Raw genomic sequence first — 19,302 nt, 5'->3', positions numbered from 1 at the left:
GGGAAGAACTGACATCTTCACAGTATTGAGTCTTCCTATCCATGAACATGGAATATCTCTGCGTTAATTTAGGTCTTTGATTTTGTTAGAGTTTTATAGTTTTCCTCATATAGGTCTTGTACATATTGTTAGGTTTATACCTAAATGTTTTATTTTTGGGGGGTGCTAATGTAAACAGTATTTTATTTTTTATTTCAAATTCCATATATTTATTGCTGGTATCTGGGAAAGCAATTGACTTTGGTATGTTAACCTTTTATACTGCAACCTAGCTATAATTACTTATTAGTTCGAGGAGGGTTTTTGTTGTTGTTGTTGGTTGCTGTGCTTATTTTAACTATTCCAAGTTGCATTTCATTAGAAAAAACGTTTGTAGCAGTAATGCATGAACTTCATTTCCTATGCACAGCCTGCCATATCTTGTTCAAAGCATGCAGAATCTCTGAAGGGTAATTGAACATCCATTACTTGGATGGTTGCCTAGAAAAAAAATATCTTATTGTAAATGTTATAAATTGAATGCTTCAGATACTTCAGTGATAGTATTTTGTTTGTATAATAGTGAAAGCAAAATACAAATCATGAAATTTATTCTCTAAACATACATGATTAAGGTGTTGAATTTCAGGTTATTTTCCTTGAAATGATTTAAGAATTTTATATTTCGGTTACCTTTGGTACATAATTGAATCATCATTTAATATTTTTGCTACAGTTATAAAATTAATCTAGACTTTAGCACGTTGCTTGATTTATAGTAAAGAATCAACACCAATAACCTCCATTTTAACACTCCTCTTTTTAAAAACTTGCAGTGTATGGCTGTTAAAAATAAAACCCATAACAACCACAAGTAATATGTAAAAATTTTCTTAAAACCATTTTGTTTTGAGAATAAAAATGGATAAAATCCAGCAATAATTGCTAGTAATTTTAACCAAGTTTACTGCTTGTCTTAAACATTTTTTTTAAATCTATACATTTTTAGTGAATTCCTAAAGATAGTATAGCAGTACAATAGAGAACATTCCTGTTCCGGCACATCTTTAGTACAAGTAAGTCATGTTCTTTATATTTATTCCAGAATATTGTTTTTCCCAAAGGGAGGGGAGGGCATGAAGAGGTAGGAACGTGCCCAGCTTCCCTCTCCCTGGTGGAGAGATAAGGGTACTGTCAGAAGACAAGAGGAACGTTCTTTTTACACACATGTTGTGTACTTCGTGTTACAACATGTGCATCTACAAAGGTACAATAATACAGCAGATAACTGTCTGCCACCCGCCACCTGAGAAATAAAACATAGCGGGTTGAATCGTGCCATTTGAAGTCAGTTCTTGCATGCGGTCACCCCACGTCCAGTCCCGTTTGTTAGGAAGTACTCGTTACTGACTCGGGGCACCACGTTGTCCGCGCAGTGAGTTCTGGGGTGTGCTTGTTGTGACCCTGGACTTGGCCGCCATCACACCGCTGGGTCGTCTGCGAACCACGCATGCTGTTTTGGGCGTTGACACCGCACTGTGTCGGGTCTGGGAGGTCCGGCCCTGCCTCATCGCTTCCCTAGTTAGTGTCTGTGGCTGTTCGGACTTGTTCATTTCTCCACATAAGCTTTAGAACCAGCTGGCCTAGTTCTGTCGCGATTCTAACTGGAATGCGGTTACACTTAAATCCAGGTCCTTTGATGGCAACTTGAGTGGTCTTTTCACACCTTGGTGCCCCCCAAGCCTAGCTTAGTTCCTACTGCTGCAGGGGCATTCCGAAAAAGGAGGAAATTATTTAAACACTGCTGTCAAATAAAGCTTTTCTCTAATTGGCCGTTCCTGGAATTGTGTTCCGTATGGGATTTTTGTGGAGCTTTAATTCTTAATGTGTTTGTAGTCCAGGCCAGAAGAAGTGCTTTGCAGAATGAAAGAAAAACGGTTGCGTGAAATGCCCTAAAGTGCTTGCATTTATTATTTTGCTTTGTTTTATAACCTTTGGTATAAGAGTTGGCATTTGTAGAAGCCGAAAATGTTGACTTCTGCTCTGCAGGAGATTTTTGGCTGCCATTCTTAATGTGCATGTACCACACGCCCCCGGGCACAGCCTGATCATTTTCTACTGTGAGACATTTCCCGTGTCCTTTTTTTAGGGTTTTAATATGTAAGGGCAGGTGAACAAGGTGAGCTCTACAGGTCAGGTGAGCCCCGTTAGAGCCTGGCACCATTGCGCTCGGACTCACCGTCATTACTGTTGCAAGGGGGACCCTCATCGTCCCAGACCTCCAGGGGAGCCCTCCACGGACCGGGGGTTGCTTAATTGTGTAGTGTGCCTTCTGCTTACTCTTAATTTATCTTCTTATCTTGAGATCACGTAGATCCACACATAGCCGTAAGGAAATGACACGAGAGAGAGCCCATATTTATTTGCTTTACACGGTGCACCCTGCGATGAGGATGTTGACCTCCATACAGTCAAGATCCAGGACGTCCTTTTACCACACGGATCCCTCCTGTTGCCCTTTTATAGCCACACCCACAGCCTCCCCAAACCCTGATGACCGCTAACCTGTTCCCCATTTGTACAGTTTTCTCATTTCAAGAATGTTACGTATCAATGGAATATACATGGGTCCATGCAGTGGCCACGAGATTGGTTTTTTCCAGGAAGCCCTATTCTCCGGCGATCCCTCCGGACTGTTGTGTATATCAATAGTCTGCTCCTTTTCATTGCCACATAGTGTTCCATGGTATGGATGGGCCACATTTTATTTAATCATTCACCTGTTGAAGGGCGTCTGGGTTTTCCCCAGTTTGGGACTATTAGGAATCAAGTTGCTATAAACACTCATGTTTGTTACAAAATTTTTTTTTTAGTAATCTCTTCACCTGACGTGGGGCTTGAACTCGTGAGTTCAAAAGTTGCACGCTTTCACAACCAAGCCAGCCAGGTACCCCCGGACACAGTGTGTACGTGAACCGTGTCTTCATCTCTCTGGGATAAAATGCCCATGTTCAGTTTTTAAGAAGCTGCCCAACCAACTGCTCTCCAGAGCGGCCGCCCCGTGTTCCGGTCCCGCCGGCCACGTGCGAGGGATCCGGTTTGTCTGCGTCCGTGCCCGCGTGTGCGGTGGTCACCGTTTTGTATGCGAGCCGCTCTCACGGGTGTGTGGTGGTGCCTTACGTGGTTGAAGCTGCATTTCCCCGGGGCTGACGGTCGCGGACCCGTGTCGGGTGCTTACTTGCCATCTCTCTCTCCACGTATATCCTCTATGATGATACTGGCTGTTCATGTCTCCTGTCCATTTTCTGACGGGCTTGTTTTATCGTTTAGTTTTGAGAATCTCATGTGTGTTCTATTTGGATACGTGGCTGTCAACCCTTTTCTCCCCATCTGTGGCCTGTCTTTGTGTCTCCTCAATAGGGTCTCAAGCAGGAGTGTTTCCTTTGGAGGAGCCCAGTTTGTCAGCGTTTCCTGTCACGGGTCGTGTATTGGGTGCCAGTCTGCAGGCTCTTTGCCTCATCCGAGACCCTGAGGGTTTTCTCCTGTGAATTCGTTGTTTCTCATTGAAGCCCCTGGTCCATTTTGAGTGGGTCCCATGCAGGGTGCAGACTTGGGTGCCCCAGGGCTCCGGCACCGTCTGTGGACAGCACCGTTCCTCCTCCACGGCCGCTCGCTGGCACCGTCGTCCACAGCGTGACCTGTTGGTCAGGCCTCTCGCTAGGTCCCTTGTTCTGCGCGTCTGTCCCTCACCGACTCCACGCCGGCCTGCTGACCGGTGCTGCTCAACCAGCCGCTAAAATCAGTTAGACTTACTCCTCGCTTCCTTCTTTTTGGTGACGGCCGCTTTAAAATCTTTTTCCAGTAATTGGAACATCTCTGGGTTGGCATTCTGTTGATCGTGTTTTTTCATTCAGTTAGAGATCTTTGTGGCTCTCCGTAGGATGAATGATTTTTGCTTTGAAACCTGGACGGATTATGTTCCAAGAGTCTTACTGGAGCTTCCTGTTTCCGCTGACTTTCTCTCACGCCGCTCTCTCTGTCAGGGGAGGGCCCCCCCCCATCACTGCCGTGCGGGTCCAGGTTCCCCGCAGGCCACCGCTGACAGTTCCCAGGTTGCCGCTCTTCCGTGGCCTCCACTGACGTTGCCAGGTGGAGGCGAGTCTTGACTCCCAGCTGGGCCTCCCCTGACACCCCCAGTGGGGATGAGATGGGCACCTTGGCAGGCTCCCCGAGTGTCAGCCCTGACTGTGCGGTGCAGGTGGGAGGGTGGGGTCCGGCCGGGGAGGGCGTTTGCTCCGTCAGTTGCCTGTCGAGCTGGCGGGTGCCTGTCTTGGACCTTTGGCCACAGTCAGTTCTTGTTTGGTTCGTGTGTGTTGTCTCTGTCTGTCTCTCGGTGTTTCCAGGTTACCAGGTCTTCGGCTCCCGGTCTGGGATAACGATGCAAAAAGCAGGCCCGGGGGCTCCCTGCTGCACAGTTCCTTGGTCCCAGCTCGTCTGCGACCTGGTCTGTGACCTGGCCTGCCTTCTTCCCTCCCCCCAGAGCCTTTCCGATGTTCGCTTTAGACGTCATGTCCAGGAGAGTTGCTTGTACTGAGCTAGAGGAAAGGAAAGATGACCCCTGCTCCACTGGCCACTGTGTACATCCCTTCTGCTGTTTTGAAACCGGTGTTCAGCCAGTAAGAACAGAGTGCCCTGCGGGGTGTGAGTGTGTGTCCAGAGTTAATAGTTGGGGTTCCTCTGACGTGCCCTGTGACTGTGTGCTTTCCTGCAGGCCACCTGCCGGCCGTCTTCAGGGTGTGCCCCCGGCCTGCCCTCTCGCTCGGGCTAGCCGTCACATACCCGTCTTCCCAGTGAGTGACCCCTCAGAGCACCTGTGTTCCACCGAGGGCAAATTGTGGTTTACCCCGTGACGACCTCTTCCCTCCCACTTTGGACCTCGAGGAAGTTCCTCTCTATTAAAACACTATTAAGGGAATGTTAAAGCACGTGCAAATTCAGAATTGCAAATGGAAGCCTTCGTGCCCTTCAGCGGGCATCAGCACACCAGCACGACCCCTCTGTGCCACCCGGACACCGTCTGCTGTTCCCTGCACTCGCACTGTGTGCTAGTTTATAGTAATAAACCCCAGATGTTACCATTTTGTGTGTAAGTACTTCAGAATATATCACTAAAATTTAAGCACCATTTCCACCCCTGAAACAATTAATAATCCTTAATATGACCAGCTACTCAGGTGATATTTATATTTAAATTTCTCAATTGCAGAATCTACTTGATCCGTTTAGGTTTTATAGTATCTACCCTGTGCTTTGCACCAAATACATCTTCAGCAAATACATCATGAAGTAATGAATCAATACAAAATAGCAATGCTTTTGAAACCACGTGGAACACTTTCTTGAATAAAGGACTCTAAATAGAGGGCCCCCGGCAGCTCAGTCAGGGGGACGAGCAGGTCTTCACTTCGGGGTCGCGGGTTTGAGTCCCACGTGGGGGCAGAGATTACTTAAATAGATAAAATAAATAAAGGGTTCTAAATAGGAACCCATGTAACTTTTAGCAACAAATTTGCCAGTTATATGTTGGGATTCGCCATTATTAACAAGCGATTGTCATGAAAACACACATTTTAGATACCTGAGGGATATTTACGACACATGTGCCTATTTCAGCACTTTTCGTTACCATTATCCTGAAAGCACTGGATTTGCCTTTTAGTGACTTACAGTGTAAGTTTCATTTCGGTTTTATTCTATACAAAGAGATTGTGGCCAGAACATTTACAGTCTTTTCCTCGCTCGCCGTCTGATGGGGTCCTTTATTATGGATAATGCATTCATACAGCCTTGCAGAGCACAGCCACAGTATTCAGGAAGACGGGGCTTTGAACTTGCTCGTAGTCGGAGAATCGGAGTAATTGTTCCTTGAGGGTGCCTGTGGTTTCTCCTGCCAACAAAGGAAGTCACAGGTGGCTAAGGGGCTAGGTCCGACTTGAACAGCTGTGTGTGCCCTTTAGTGGCACCCACACGAGGTGCTGTTCAGGACGAAGAAAAGAAGTGGGGGGAAATCCTGCAGTGGCCTTGCTCCGGCCAGACCAGAGTGCTCTGGGCGGTGGTGACCATTGGCATGGCCAATGGCCAATGGCATGGGCTGGCGTGTGTGTGGCTCTGTTGTCTTCCGTTGTGACATGAAGTGTCTTCACTGCATCCCATGGGAAGGCTCTCTCCGAGCCGTCCTCGTCCTCCCTGCCCTCCAGGGCCCCGTCCCCGGCACGGTCCGCCCCGCTCAGAGGGCGCCTCCCTTGCCGTGTCTCCTTCCACCTCCGCCGTCCCTCCTGGCAGCGCGGCCCCGGCTGGCGGTCCTTCGGTGTCCTGGACCGTGCCAGAGCGGTGGGCGCATCCCCGCGTTCGGTGCTGGACGACAGAGTAGCCCTCCTCGTGTGAAGGCTTCTCCTCTCACTTGTACTTCTGTCGCAGTGGTTCCCGCACAGCGGACTTACCCCCTGTACTCATGCGACGGGCACGCTCAAAGTCATTTTCTTGCTGTCTTTCAGACAGAAACCGTCTCCGCCAGTCAAGAGACCCTCACAAGCACTTTGCCATGGATGTAGAAGAAGAAGAAAACATGAGTAAGACCTGGGCCCATCATGTAGCGTCAAGTAGCTAATTCTCCGTTACCATCGTAGTGTTCTTGTAAATAGTTGTAATGAGACGAATTTGGGAAAAGTGATTTCCTTTCCTGCGAAATGGGCTGCTAACGGTGGCATGTTTTAACTTTCTGATGTGTTCCCTGCAGTAGGTGTTGGTACTTGTGTGGGCATTTTCCTCACAGCCGTCTGTCTGGACCTTCCACTGCCATCGTTCTGGGACCGACACATGTGTACTAGGAGGGAGAACACGTGTCTCTAGATGCACGTGCCTCACAGCTGCACGGGTTCGTGCCATGTCGCGGCGTGGGTCTCCTACCAGTGGCTGGATTTTCATGTGTGCAAATCTAAGATACCCTTTGGGATTGATTGAAATACTTGGTCATTTGGGAGGATAGTAGCTAAATTTTCCCCTGCAAAGACAGCGAATTCTCCCTGTGCTTTGAGGAAAGGGGGCTCCCGCAAGCCTGCTGATTTTAAGTTTCCAAGACTTTGGCGAGCCTTTGGGCTGCTGTGGACCGGAGCTCACCGTGGGGCCTGCTCTGTCTGCCACACTGTCCCGTCTGTGGAGCAGGGCGGCGAGCCTCAGGGGCACACAGCTCCCCCCACCCCTGGCCCCCCACAGTGGTGCTCTCTACCAAAAGAAGTTTGCGGAATGCACTTGTCTCTTCTGTTTTATCTTTAATCCCTGAGAGCAGTGCATTTGGATGAGGTTTAAAGTCTCCCACAGAAGTTGGGGCAATGACAGCGAAGACACCATTTTCTGATCTGCATCCGTACTTGCAGCGTCTGGTCGTGCCCAGGGAGGAGCAGGCAGGCATGCACGCCGGGTGACTTCGTACCGAGACTGGTCACCGTGACTAGAACACCGCTCAGCACGTCTCCCTGTGACTTCTCTCAGGGCCGACCAGCTGAGGCCTTGGGCTTGGGCTCGCGGCCACTTAGGACCCGGAAGCTCAGCGGGCAGGGCGCTCCCGCCTCCTGGGCCGCCGAGCTCTGCAGTGCTCTGGGCCTCGGTTGCACGAACCACACGGAGAACGTGCTCTTTGGCGGTTGCGGGTGTGGGAAAGCGTGACCGTGGCGCTGCCCTCCCCCGCTGCCTGCAGGGTGCTGTCTTCCGGCTGGTGTCCCCATCAGAGCCTACTCTTAAGGCCTGTTTGGGGCGCAGCCTGTCTTTGCTCGTCAGCTTCACTCACCACGGCCACTGTTGCCCGGGCACTAAGCCCCCCGTGAGGACTGTGTGAGCACGTGTCCCCCAAGCCTCCTTTTCTCGGGGCCGCGGGCTGTTGTCCGCCTGGCGTGGGTGGAGACTTCAGGGCATGCAGATCCTGTGGCAACTCACCAAGATGAAGGATTCTTCTGGGTGATTTTCCTGAAGGGTGAATGCGGGTTCCGGTCTGGAGGTCTGTGGTGAGGTCCCACATTTCCTACCGTTTGAAAAGCAGCAAAGATTTTATTGGGTGGCGTTCACATCCGTGAATTAACGTCGCGCCCACGTCTGCTTAGGAAGGGCTGTGATAGCAGGGTCTGTCTGTCTAATTCCGTGTGTGTTCCCTTTACACAGCAGCACCTCTGATAAGACGGGATACAAGCAGTGTCTGAGTGCTGCTGAAGCAAGTGACAACTTGGAATTTACGTGAACTCTATTATAGGAAGCGTATTTTTTTTCTTTTACATCTCAAGATTGTTTGTCAGTCCAATACTGATCATTTTTATCTCCTAAAGGACAGCCTTTGTTTCGGAGACAGTGAGTCTGTGGTGGAACACACTTGCGCGTGTGTCTACACGGCCTGATTTTCCATGTCGACAATCCTGTTTGGCAACAGCGTCAGGATGTATGCAGTCGCCTGATGTGTGACGTTCTTGCCTATTCGTTCACCTAAATTCTGTCTTGCTCTGCCCTTTTTAACCTTTGTTTCCTTCGAGCACCGAAAGGAGTAACCTATCGAGCTTTTGCTGGAGGATGTTATAAATGAAAATTTAGTGTCCATTCCGTCAGCTTTGTCAACTGGGAGAAGTGGTGTGTGTGTCGGGAGTACTGGGGACTATTTGACGTCTGCAGAGAGAGGTCAGCAGCCTCCCAACCTCCGCCTCCGTGCAGAGTCCGTTTCCCAGGGTGTGGGTTTAAGCCAGGGTTATTCTCTACATCCCAGCTGAGGGCCGGCCGCCCCGGAAGTTTGAGAACTTTCACTTTGGGGATTGGTGGCCGTCAGTCGGACTTTCTGTCCCGTTTATCCTCCCGTGTCCACAGTGCTGTTTGCTTAGCGTCACAAGCATCTACTTCTAGATTATGTACCGTGACGCGAGGGCCGCCTTGTCAGGGCGCTTGTAAGTCGCTTACACGTGTAAAAATTATTTCGGTTACTAACTACATCTTTGAGCGCTAATGAAAGGTCTTCCAATGCAGTCCCACTGACAGGGCCCCGGTCGTTACTCCTACGCTTCACGCGTGAGACGGCCTATGAAGATGAGCCGGGAAAACGGGGAATTGTTTCTTTCTCTCTTTTTAAAAAAAGCTTAATAAACTTACAGAGAAGAGTAAATGCCTTTTAATTCCCCGTTTTGAAATTAAAATCATATTTGTTTCGCCAAACTTAGAGAGTTTTAAAATTATCTTCATTAACTGCAAATAGAAACTACCTTTAAAAGGTGGGATAGGCAGCTTATCCTGTCAATCCGTCAAATATTTGTTTCTTAAAAAAAGACAAAATCGCTGCCTTTACTTGGAAAGTTAGGAAGTGGTAGCCTGTTCGCAGCTTCAGTTTTATGTCTCGTTATGTACTTTTTCCTATCGTGGAATATATTAAGGATTCAGAGATAAATCGATCCCTGTATGTCATGAAAAAATGTAAGCTCACACTAGAAGTGAGGCTGCATCCCTCAGTGATGACATGAGGAGTTTTCCCAGATTGATTCACGGACTAAATCCAACGACCTCACATAGCGATCGAATATTCTAACCCTGAAACACTAATTCCTTGTGAGTGCATCTTGTAAATCCCGGCCCTGCTCCGGGAGGTGCTGCGGTCCAGAGCCCGGTGTGGGCACAGTCAGAGCAAGTGACATTGAAAAGGAGGAGAACGTGTGTCAATACTGACATTGGACTTACTGAGGGAAGCTTTTTCAGGATTAATATATCACCCCACATCCCGATAAGCTTGAGTAAAGCATCTCTAGGTGCTTCAGAATATTCTTGTAGAAACCAACTGTTTTAAAAACCCACCCTTGAACGCAAAAGCAGTTGGGGGCAGTAGTCGCAAATGGCGTTGGCCATGAGTTAGCGAAACGTACAGTTGCCCATCGTGGTGCAGGTGGCAGTTCTTGGGTTGAAGGTGCAGCTCTTGCACGTACGGCCAGAGGCAGAGTGAATAAGCACACATCACTTAACCAGTTACAAAGAGAGATAAAGGAATCTATAAATTTTGCATTTACAAGATCCTGCAACGAAGGCGTTGTAAGTTACTCTTTCTGGGCACCGCAGGTTCGAGCAGCACAGATGTTAAGGAAAGCTGCGGTCTGGACAGCGCGCTCCCCACGGACGGCAGCGCCCCCGGGCCTGGCGAGGGCGCCCTGCTCTCCAACGGGGGCGGTGGTGGCACCGGCCGGAAGCGGCCCCTGGAGGAGGGCAGCAATGGCCACGCCAAGTTCCGCCTGAAGAAGAGGAGGCGGCCGCCGGGGCCCGCGCTGCCCAAGAACGCCCTGATGCAGCTGAACGAGATCAAGCCCGGCCTGCAGTACGCGCTGCTGTCGCAGACGGGGCCGGTGCACGCGCCTCTGTTCGTCATGTCCGTCGAAGTGAACGGGCAGGTGTTCGAGGGCTCCGGCCCCACCAAGAAGAAGGCCAAGCTGCACGCCGCGGAGAAGGCCCTGCGCTCTTTCGTTCAGTTCCCCAACGCCTCTGAGGCCCACCTGGCCATGGGGAGGACCCTGTCCGCCAACACGGACTTCACGTCCGACCAGGCTGACTTCCCCGACACGCTCTTCAACGGCTTCGAGACCCCAGACAGGTCGGATGCGCCCTTCTACCTGGGCTCCAACGGGGACGACTCCTTTAGTTCCAGCGGGGACCTCAGCTTGGCCGCGTCCCCGGCACCCGCCGGCCTCGCGCAGCCTCCCCTGCCTGGCCCTCCGCCGTTCCCGCCGCCGAGCGGGAAGAACCCCGTGATGATCCTGAACGAGCTGCGGCCGGGGCTCAAGTACGACTTCCTGTCGGAGAGCGGGGAGAGCCACGCCAAGAGCTTTGTCATGTCTGTGGTGGTGGACGGCCAGTTCTTCGAGGGCTCGGGCCGGAACAAAAAGCTCGCCAAGGCCCGGGCTGCGCAGTCTGCCCTGGCGACCATTTTTAATTTGCACTTGGATCAAACACCGTCTCGCCAGCCCATCCCCAGCGAGGGCCTTCAGTTGCATTTACCGCAGGTGAGGAACTGTGGTGCTGCCAGAAACGGTGGTCGTGTCTTGGCAGTGCTTTCAGACAGGGCTTCGCTCCTCCTTGTCACTGTTGGCGCCCCGTCTGCGCGTCACCGGTAAGTCTGGCTCCAGGTGTCCCTGCCCTGCCCTGCCCACACCGGTTGTGCCGGGCAGCCCGTCCAGGGCCATCACATGCGGGCGGGACCCACAAAACCCTGTCCCCCAGAGCAGTGCCGTTCGCGCTCTCCAGGCTGAGCCCTGCCCCACTCCGCACGGCAGCCCGTGGCTCCCTTCCCACACCGTCCGCCTCTGTGGGGACCCGTGTCCCACAGCAGCCTGTGACCAGAGCACGGGGACCACATCCCAGCTCAGCGGTGCTCCCTGCAAAGTCTCACCAGAGAGTCCCGAGCACAGAAGTGAGGCTGCCCGCGTCTGGGTCAGGGCGGGTGTCCCGCAGCTCTGACGGTCCCCAAGGCCAAGGGCCAGCCAGGCAGAGGGCGCACCATAGCAGGTCTGTGAGCCTCTCAGAGGTGGGAGAAGGAAGGGGACCCGTTGGTGGCACTCCAGGGGCCCGGGAGTCTGTACCTGGGATCCGTGCGGGCTTCCCTCCTGCTGGGCTGGAGGTAGGTGGCCACACTTGCTTGGCCTAGGACAGCCCTCCCGAGTAAGACCAGGGTGGAGACAGGATTTCAGGGCGGGCTCCTGGCTGACTCGAAAAGGGAAGAGAGGAGGGGGAAACAGCTGTAGCTGGCATCTCTAAATCCTACGACTCTGATTACGTCTTGCTTCTCTTCTTGGAAACCCGGGTTTTTTTTTCTGGCCTAGTGTAAAAATTACTCTTTTAGAGAGAAAACCTGATGACTTTCTCTATTCCTTTTTGTCAAAGTATTACTGCTGAAGATAAAATCTGAACTGGTTTGATGGGAAAAAAAATGAAGGGCTCCAATTGCCACATGGGACAACTTGCATCTGTCTCAGAAGAATCCAGGATGCAACAGCTTCCCAGTTGTCTTTGGACACAGTCAGGGTAACCTCCCGAAATGGCCAGTAGTGCAAGGTTTTGGAAAAAGAAACTTTATTTTGCCTAAAGCAACCAAATGCGACATCAGTATAAAGTAACCCATTCAGAATATTCTACTGGTCTTTTATGAACCAAAGAATCACTTCCCCTCTTGACCCCTTGCTGACATTTTTCAGAAGATTCCACAAGCCGGCCCCCTAGAGAGGATGTATTTCGGGCTTCCGTGGCTCAGCGCGCTCCAGCTTGGGTGCAGATTAGCGTCTGAGGCCACCTGACTCCTGTGGCGCCTGCTGTCGTGTTTGAGGCGAACCCCGTGAGCCCCAGATGCCTGGGTTGGCTGCAGGCTGGCTGGCTGCCCCACGGCAGGGAGGAAGACAGGGGTCCCTGTGGGCACTCGCACCCTGCTCCCCGGCCTGGCCCCATGCTTCTGCTCCACCGGGGGCCCCGGGGGGCCTCACTGGGGAGGGGCGTCTGTGGGAATCCCGTGTGAGGGACAGGGTGGGGTGCTCTCAGCCCTGCCTGATGCCACTTGCCTCGAGTTCTTGCAGGAGCCCAGTGGTCGTCTCTGAACCTCTGGTCGGGGCCCAGGGGGCCTGCAGGCGTGGAGCTAGGTGTCCTGTCTCTGCTCACAGCGCCCCCACCGTGGTGTCTCTGGAGCCCCCTCGGGAGCCCAGGACATGCTCATGCTTTCCTGGGAGGGCCTGGGGTGGCCTTCGCAGAATCAGCCCTTACAGCTTTATTTCTGGACTGTGTTGCCTTTGGCCTGGAGGTTTCCAGACGTACATCCTGGAATGGTGAGCATCCTCACTGCTTTCCTGGAGTAACCCTTGAGGGCGTTGGGCCGGCCCTCCCTGCCCGTAGGACTTTTCACCTTCATCGTGTTCCTGGTGGTGGCCCAGGGTTTAAACCCAGAGATGCGGCCGCAGCCCCTGCCGGTAGTGGATTTTGTTAACGCGGCACAACCAAGCGGCCAGCGCCACAGCCAGCCTTGGACCGGGGCCTCGCAGCTCCTGGGCGCTGCCTGGGGCCGTGGGGACACGGGTGTGATTCGTGTGGCACCCGACGTGCAGAGGGAGAGTCTCTTCCTTACTTGTAGGAATGAGATCACAGTCTCTTTAAGGGGAAGAAAAACTGTCCGGGTGCCCCAAGTGCCTGCCTCTCACGAGTCCGTGTCACCGTAAGGGCCCGACCTGCACATCTCTGAGCTCCGTGGTTTAGAACCTTGCCAAACCTTCCATCAGACGCTTTTCTTTTCTCTGGCTTATCCTTAGCCTCTCTTAGGATTTGTTCTTTTATATAAGTTGGAACACGTGATCCTTACTCTGATAGCCTCACCACCGTGTGGCCTGCAGCCACGTGTGTGGCGTGGACCCTCCTCGTGGGACAGGAGGCTGGGGGGGGGGGGGGGGGGAGGCCTGCTGCCCCGCCCTGTGTCTTGTGTCCACGCCCACGCCTCTGGCTCCAGCGCAGTCTTCCTGGGCTCCCTGGTATTTTCCGGTGCAGCAGCAGGAGAGCTTTCATGGCAACTTTTGTTCTTCAGAATAAGTCGTCATTCGGGATGCGGGACGTGTCTGTTCATCTGGGGAGTGTTTTCCTAGGGGCCAAGCTGGGACACTGGATCTGGCCGTTTGGTTGCCGAGACAGGTGTGGGTTCGGTGGGGACACGGCTCTTCACACACGCCCCCGTCAGGCGGCATTTCCCCAAACCCTGATGCCCGAGATGAGTTGTGAGCCGTGAAAGTGGGACTGCGGCCACGCTCTGCCAGGTGTGTCTGCTCCTGAGCAGCGTCCTCCGGTGCAGGCTGTGGGCATGGAAACGTGTCAGGAGCCCTTCACCCCTTCCCTCGGAGAGCGCAGCCGCTGGTGCTGCCCGCGGCCGGTTGGGCCGAGTGAGAAACACCCTGCTGGACGCTCGTGAGTGCTGGTTTCTGGGCAGGGCAGGGCGGCTGGTTTGCACGTTGGAGAAACCGAGGCACGAGAGGCTGGCTGGCTGCCCCACGGCAGGGAGGAAGACAGGGGTCCCTGTGGGCACTCGCACCCTGCTCCCCGGCCTGGCCCAGGCGCCTTGCGGGAACTGCCGTGGGGCTCGGGGTTCCACACACCGCCCCTGTCCTTGCCCTGATGTTCCCTGGCCCCGCCGGCCCTCCAGCCGATGGCAGCCCTTCCGTGTTGAGGGAAAGAAGCACTTTCGTTTCCTTCACAAGCCCTGATGCTCCCGGGAGTATGGCCCCGGAGGCTGGGAGAGCCTGGTGCAGAGCAGAGGGCGTGCGGGGCAGGTGGCCCGGGGTGGCCCCGCTTCCCTCGTCCGAGGGGATCCCGGTGGACCAGACGGGTGGCACCGGTTCTGGACCGTCCTTGTCTGTGAGACTCTGTTGAAGGAGTCCATCCAGAGCCTCGAATTCCTTGGACCTCTGTTTCCGGGGAGCATTCTGAAGGGAAAGCACACAGACACACACACACACACTCACTCACACGCGCTTGTTTGCCAGATTTCCCTGTGTGGTTTTCCAAAAGAGAAGCCGTCTATGAGGCCACTCTGAAGGGACCGCAGTGTTGGTGTGCACAGGGTGGGTGCGGGCCGCGCCCCTGACTCCCTGCTGTGGTCCTCAGGTGTTAGCAGATGCCGTGGCTCGCCTGGTGCTGGATAAGTTCGGTGACCTGACGGACAACTTCTCCTCTCCTCACGCACGTAGGAAAGTTCTTGCCGGCATCGTCATGACAACAGGTAAAACATTGGGGTGCCTTTCTTCACGCCTAAAAGAGAGGGGAAGATGGTCAGACTGTGACCATCTCTGGGACCCTAGCGGGAACTATCTTCCTAATTCTTCAGAGTCCCTGTCATATGCAAACGTAGGAATTGCACCTACAAATGTTCAGTTTCTTAACCTCAGTTTTTTATTTGGAGACGGCACACTGCATTAATGTCTGGTTCCTGTAACCATAAATGAGTGGTTTTGATCTACTCTGGAAAAGGGCAGCAAAATGCACTTCTGTCATTTGAAAGTGGGACGTATCTGACTTCCCGACTAATGGTGATGCCTCCAGATAGTTTGTGTGTGACTTTTATTGGGCAGATAGATGAGCAGCTCTAGCAAGAGCAGAAATTGCTTGGGTAAAAAGCACGCTTTGGGGTGACACATGAAACCCTATTAAATGAATCCGGAAGTCCCAGCAGGATAAGGCGCCCTCTCTGAGTTCTTTCCCTCACCCGGAGGTGAGAACGCTCAGCAGCTCCTGCTCCTGGACCACCCCAAGAGCAGGAGGCCACAGCCGTGCCCCCTGCTGGGTCCCTGCAGCTGGCCAGGCTGGGGCTGAGTCTGAGGCTCCTTGTGGGGCCCTCTACACTGGGTCGTCCATTCAGCCCCGCGGGCCGTGTGCAGACATCCGGCCCTAGGGCCAGAGAGCAAGCCAGTGGTTTATCTGTCTACACCTGCCAGCCAGGGGGAACACCTCAGTCCTCTGTGGGGTCCCTGCTCCGTCCTTTTCTCCCGAGGTCGCTCTCCTCTATCTGATTGTGGACAGGATGTGATTCCATGACCCTTGGCATTGATCCAGCCCTCGATGCCCTAGGACACGTGACTGCTGCTTTAATGATGATGGCTTTTTCGTGCACGATGTGTTTACCATGGCACAGCTGAGAGTGTGTCTGCGGTAGCATGAAGGGCTCTGGACGTGACCTGGGGTCTCAGTTTAATTTGGGGTTTGAAGCCTGTGTTGTCTCCGGTTCTCCCTCTCTCTCTGCTGCTGCTCTCGACATGACCGAGGGGTGAATGCTTCAGCTACTGACATGCAGCGTTCCCGGGGCGAGGCTCTGGGCTTCCGCCAGCGGCAGGCGTGAGCAGCGGGCGGCCCTTCCGTGTGGCTCTCCTCCTGGGCTCAGGGGGCGCGGACCGGCTCCCGGGGCGTTTTGCATCGTGGTGTGTGCATCTCACTCGGGGCCTTTGCTCAGCACCACAGGTTACGCCTGCAGGCAGCACCACACAGCCCTTGGCCCGTGGCCCTGACGTCACCTGGCCTGCTTCAGCTCGGGATCCCCGTGGTTGAATGACCCTGGGCAGGCTCTGACCCCTCTGGGCCTCAGGGCCCTCATCTTTGAGACGGAGACAGTGGTCGCGTGCCCCTCAGAGGACCCCACAGGACTGAAGTGAAACCCTCACCTAACTACCGCTTGGGGCACACGCCCTGCACTCAGCTGATAGCAAGTGCGGTTTACCGTCAGGCTTTCCAGGCCTTGCCCCGCGCCTGTCAGGGTGGACACGTTTCCCGTGCCCGAAGTCCCCAGCAGGCTTCACTCCCAGTACAGTTAGATGGTGACAGGCATTCCTAGGCAGGACACTGTGAGTTACTTCTCTTTTCCTCCTCATCCCTCTGTGAGCCATTCCTCGTACCCTCCTTAGTGCTTTGCTATTAATTTCAAAACTAACTGCCAGACCGGTTAGTCGACCCTTCCCCGGTGCTCCCTACCCGTACCCAGCGGGGCTGCGTCCAGAGGAAATGAGTCCCTTAGGTTCAGAGTCTGTGCACTAGAGAGGCAGGGAGGTTGGCTTCCCAGAAACGTTGCACAGCGAGTCCTCAGCGGGAAGTGCTTTGCGGAGCCCGGGTCTGCCCTGGTAAGAAGTAGGGGCGGGCGTGCGCATGAAGACGGGCTGAGTGGTCGGCTCACAGCCCGGAAGGGAAGTCACTGAGAAGGCACGCAGACCCCGGGAGCGCAGGTAGGCACGCGTGCCTGTGCCTTCAGAGGAATAACGTCTCGTTTGTTTTTCAGGCACAGATGTGAAAGATGCCAAGGTGATAAGTGTCTCTACGGGAACAAAGTGCATTAATGGCGAGTACATGAGTGATCGTGGCCTTGCGTTAAATGACTGCCACGCGGAGATAGTAGCTCGGAGGTCCCTGCTCAGATTTCTTTATACACAGCTTGAGCTTTACTTAAAGTAAGTGCACTAAGTAAATAACTAAAGGGAGCAGTTTTCAAAAAATATTCCCCTCCCATCAGAATGTACTGCAAAACCTTTCGTTGTTTCTATAATCTCTGAAAAACTCTTTAATTAAAACAGTAACTTTATTGGCAGCAGTGCGGTTGGGTCCCATTTTCCCATGAGGCTCAAGGTACAGACGAGAGCTGGCCAGGTGCCACACACACGCACGTGCGCTGACCGCTGGCGCAGTCGTAGATCTGAAGTCTGTTCGAGACCGTGTGCTTGTGTCTTGCGCAGCATGCGTGTGAGCAGAACTAAGCCACCTGGGACCGCGGCCACCCATCGTGGTCCCCGTACGCAAAGACAGCAGGCCAACTGTCCAAGCTACTTTCCTTTATGCGCCCGTCTCTGTGTGTCGTCTGTGTTGAAGTCCTAAACGCGGAGGAGGGGAGGTCACCCGCATTCCGATAACTTCATTATTGGGGGGACAGGAACTGCGTTCATTGTCATCACACGCAGATATTGTCGTTGCAGCCTATCTGTACCCTGGTGAAAACACTGGCCTCTGAAAGTCATCGTCAACCGTGGTAGACTAGACTTTGTCTACAGCTTTAAAGTTCCTTTTCGCAACTTTTTTCCTTCCAGTAGCAAAGACGATCAAAAAAGGTCCGTCTTTCAGAAGTCAGAGCGCGGCGGCTTCAGGCTGAAGGAGAGCGTTCAGTTCCATCTGTATATCAGCACGTCTCCCTGTGGGGACGCCAGAATTTTCTCGCCGCACGAGCCGATTCTGGAAGGTACGAGACCCAGTGCTCAGCAAGTAGCAACGTCTCGAGGAGATTGGTGATTACGTAGTAACAGATGCAAGAGGAAACTTGCGTGAACGTCCTTTTCTCCCTTTTTTTGAAGAGTGTCACCTTGAAAGTGATCTGATAGGAATATATAAAAGCAGGAGATTTTTCTTTTCCACTGGTAATTTGATTAGAAAATCTTAATGAAATACGTTGATTCTGATATACTGAGCAATTAGAATAGAGTGAGGCTATCAAACCAACATTGCTTTTAGTATTTAAATTTGGACAGTCTGTGTCTGTACATCAGAGGTGCGCATCATCTGTGTTTGTGAGGAACTGTGACTCGATGCGTGTGTACCTGGGGTATTTGGCTGAAATTTCAGAAGCAGCACAGACCAGTGCAAAGGGGGCCCTGTCGCATCACATTTGCCTCCACCCGTGTTTGCATATGAGGTTGGTGCTTGTATTTGATAGTAACTTGTGTCCTCATGTCTTTTCCCCAGCTTAAGCGTTATTTATTGCAAAGACAACATTTGAGTGCATGATTTTCTCTGGTTATAAAAGTAACACATTCTCACTCTGGATGGTGGCTACGTATTTTTAAAATGTTAAGAAAAACTGCCAATCCCCCGTATTCCTGTCACCCACAGACAATCACTTTAGATGTTTGTGCATGTGCTTCCCTCTGCATTATTTATGCATCCCCATAATATATTTTTGAAAATTTAAAAATGCAGGGAAAAAATGTAACAAACACTCAAATATCCATCCGCTAGAATTAGCGAACGTCAGCATTTTGTCCTGTTTGCCTCAGCTCATTTTTAATGATAGAAAGTAAACATTTTGGTTAAAATGGAAGCGCTCTTTAGGACCTACTTCCATGACTTTGGTTTGCACGGTGCCTTTCCTGCCCAGGGCCCCGTGCGGTTGTCACTTACTGTGTAGTGAGCACGTGCACCCGGGCATAAACTCGACTTTAAATGTGTAGGGGCTGCTGCACTTGTTTCCCGTGAGGAGAGGAGAGGACTTTCACCTGGCCTTCCTCTCCTAGAACCAGCGGACAGGCATCCAAACCGCAAAGCCAGAGGACAGCTGCGGACGAAAATAGAGTCTGGCGAAGGCACGATTCCGGTGCGGTCCAACGCCAGCCTGCAGACGTGGGACGGGGTGCTGCAGGGCGAGAGGCTGCTCACCATGTCCTGCAGCGACAAGATGGCCCGGTAAGGCTTCCCGCCCGCGGGCTCCCGCAGGCGCCGTCCACCGCTCTGGGCCTGGTGTCGTCTGCGTGTCCTGCCCCGTGCTCCTGCGCCCTCTGTGGGACCGGGGCCCCACCCAGTGTGTCGGGGGCCGCCTCGAGGGGATCGAGCTGGGCCTCGGGCTGCCGTCCTTCGGGCTGCGTCTCTGCCTCGCCCTTGCGTTTGCGCGTGCACTTCCGGGGCATCGGGGCATCTGTGTGCTGCAGATAGTTTGCTCCCAGGGGCGCCTGGGGGGCTCAGTCAGTTCAGCGTGACCCTTGATTTTGGCTCAGGTCACGATCC

At 52.9% G+C, this 19,302-nt stretch overlaps 1 protein-coding gene across 5 annotated transcripts in view; it reads left to right on the top strand.

Annotated features, from left to right (window-relative positions):
- Nucleotides 1–19,302, top strand: part of ADARB1 (adenosine deaminase RNA specific B1) — a 137,444-nt gene that overhangs the window by 81,462 nt on the left and 36,680 nt on the right. For 3 of the 5 annotated variants that reach the window (XM_049627714.1, XM_049627713.1, XM_049627717.1), the window contains exons 3-8: nucleotides 6,534–6,608; nucleotides 10,108–11,042; nucleotides 14,665–14,779; nucleotides 16,820–16,988; nucleotides 17,619–17,767; nucleotides 18,753–18,984. In XM_049627714.1, the coding sequence (XP_049483671.1) occupies nucleotides 6,581–6,608; nucleotides 10,108–11,042; nucleotides 14,665–14,779; nucleotides 16,820–16,988; nucleotides 17,619–17,767; nucleotides 18,753–18,984 (1,628 nt within the window). In that variant the 5' untranslated portion in view covers nucleotides 6,534–6,580. The remainder of the gene's footprint in view (nucleotides 1–6,533; nucleotides 6,609–10,107; nucleotides 11,043–14,664; nucleotides 14,780–16,819; nucleotides 16,989–17,618; nucleotides 17,768–18,752; nucleotides 18,985–19,302) is intronic. The other 2 variants (XM_049627715.1, XM_049627716.1) reach the window with 2 other exon arrangements.

This window comes from Panthera uncia, chromosome C2 (assembly GCF_023721935.1).
Source record: "Panthera uncia isolate 11264 chromosome C2, Puncia_PCG_1.0, whole genome shotgun sequence".
NCBI classification, from domain to species: domain Eukaryota; kingdom Metazoa; phylum Chordata; class Mammalia; order Carnivora; family Felidae; genus Panthera; species Panthera uncia.
The sequence above is the reverse complement of the archived record's forward strand: the minus strand, read 5'-3'. Positions and strand labels throughout refer to the sequence as shown.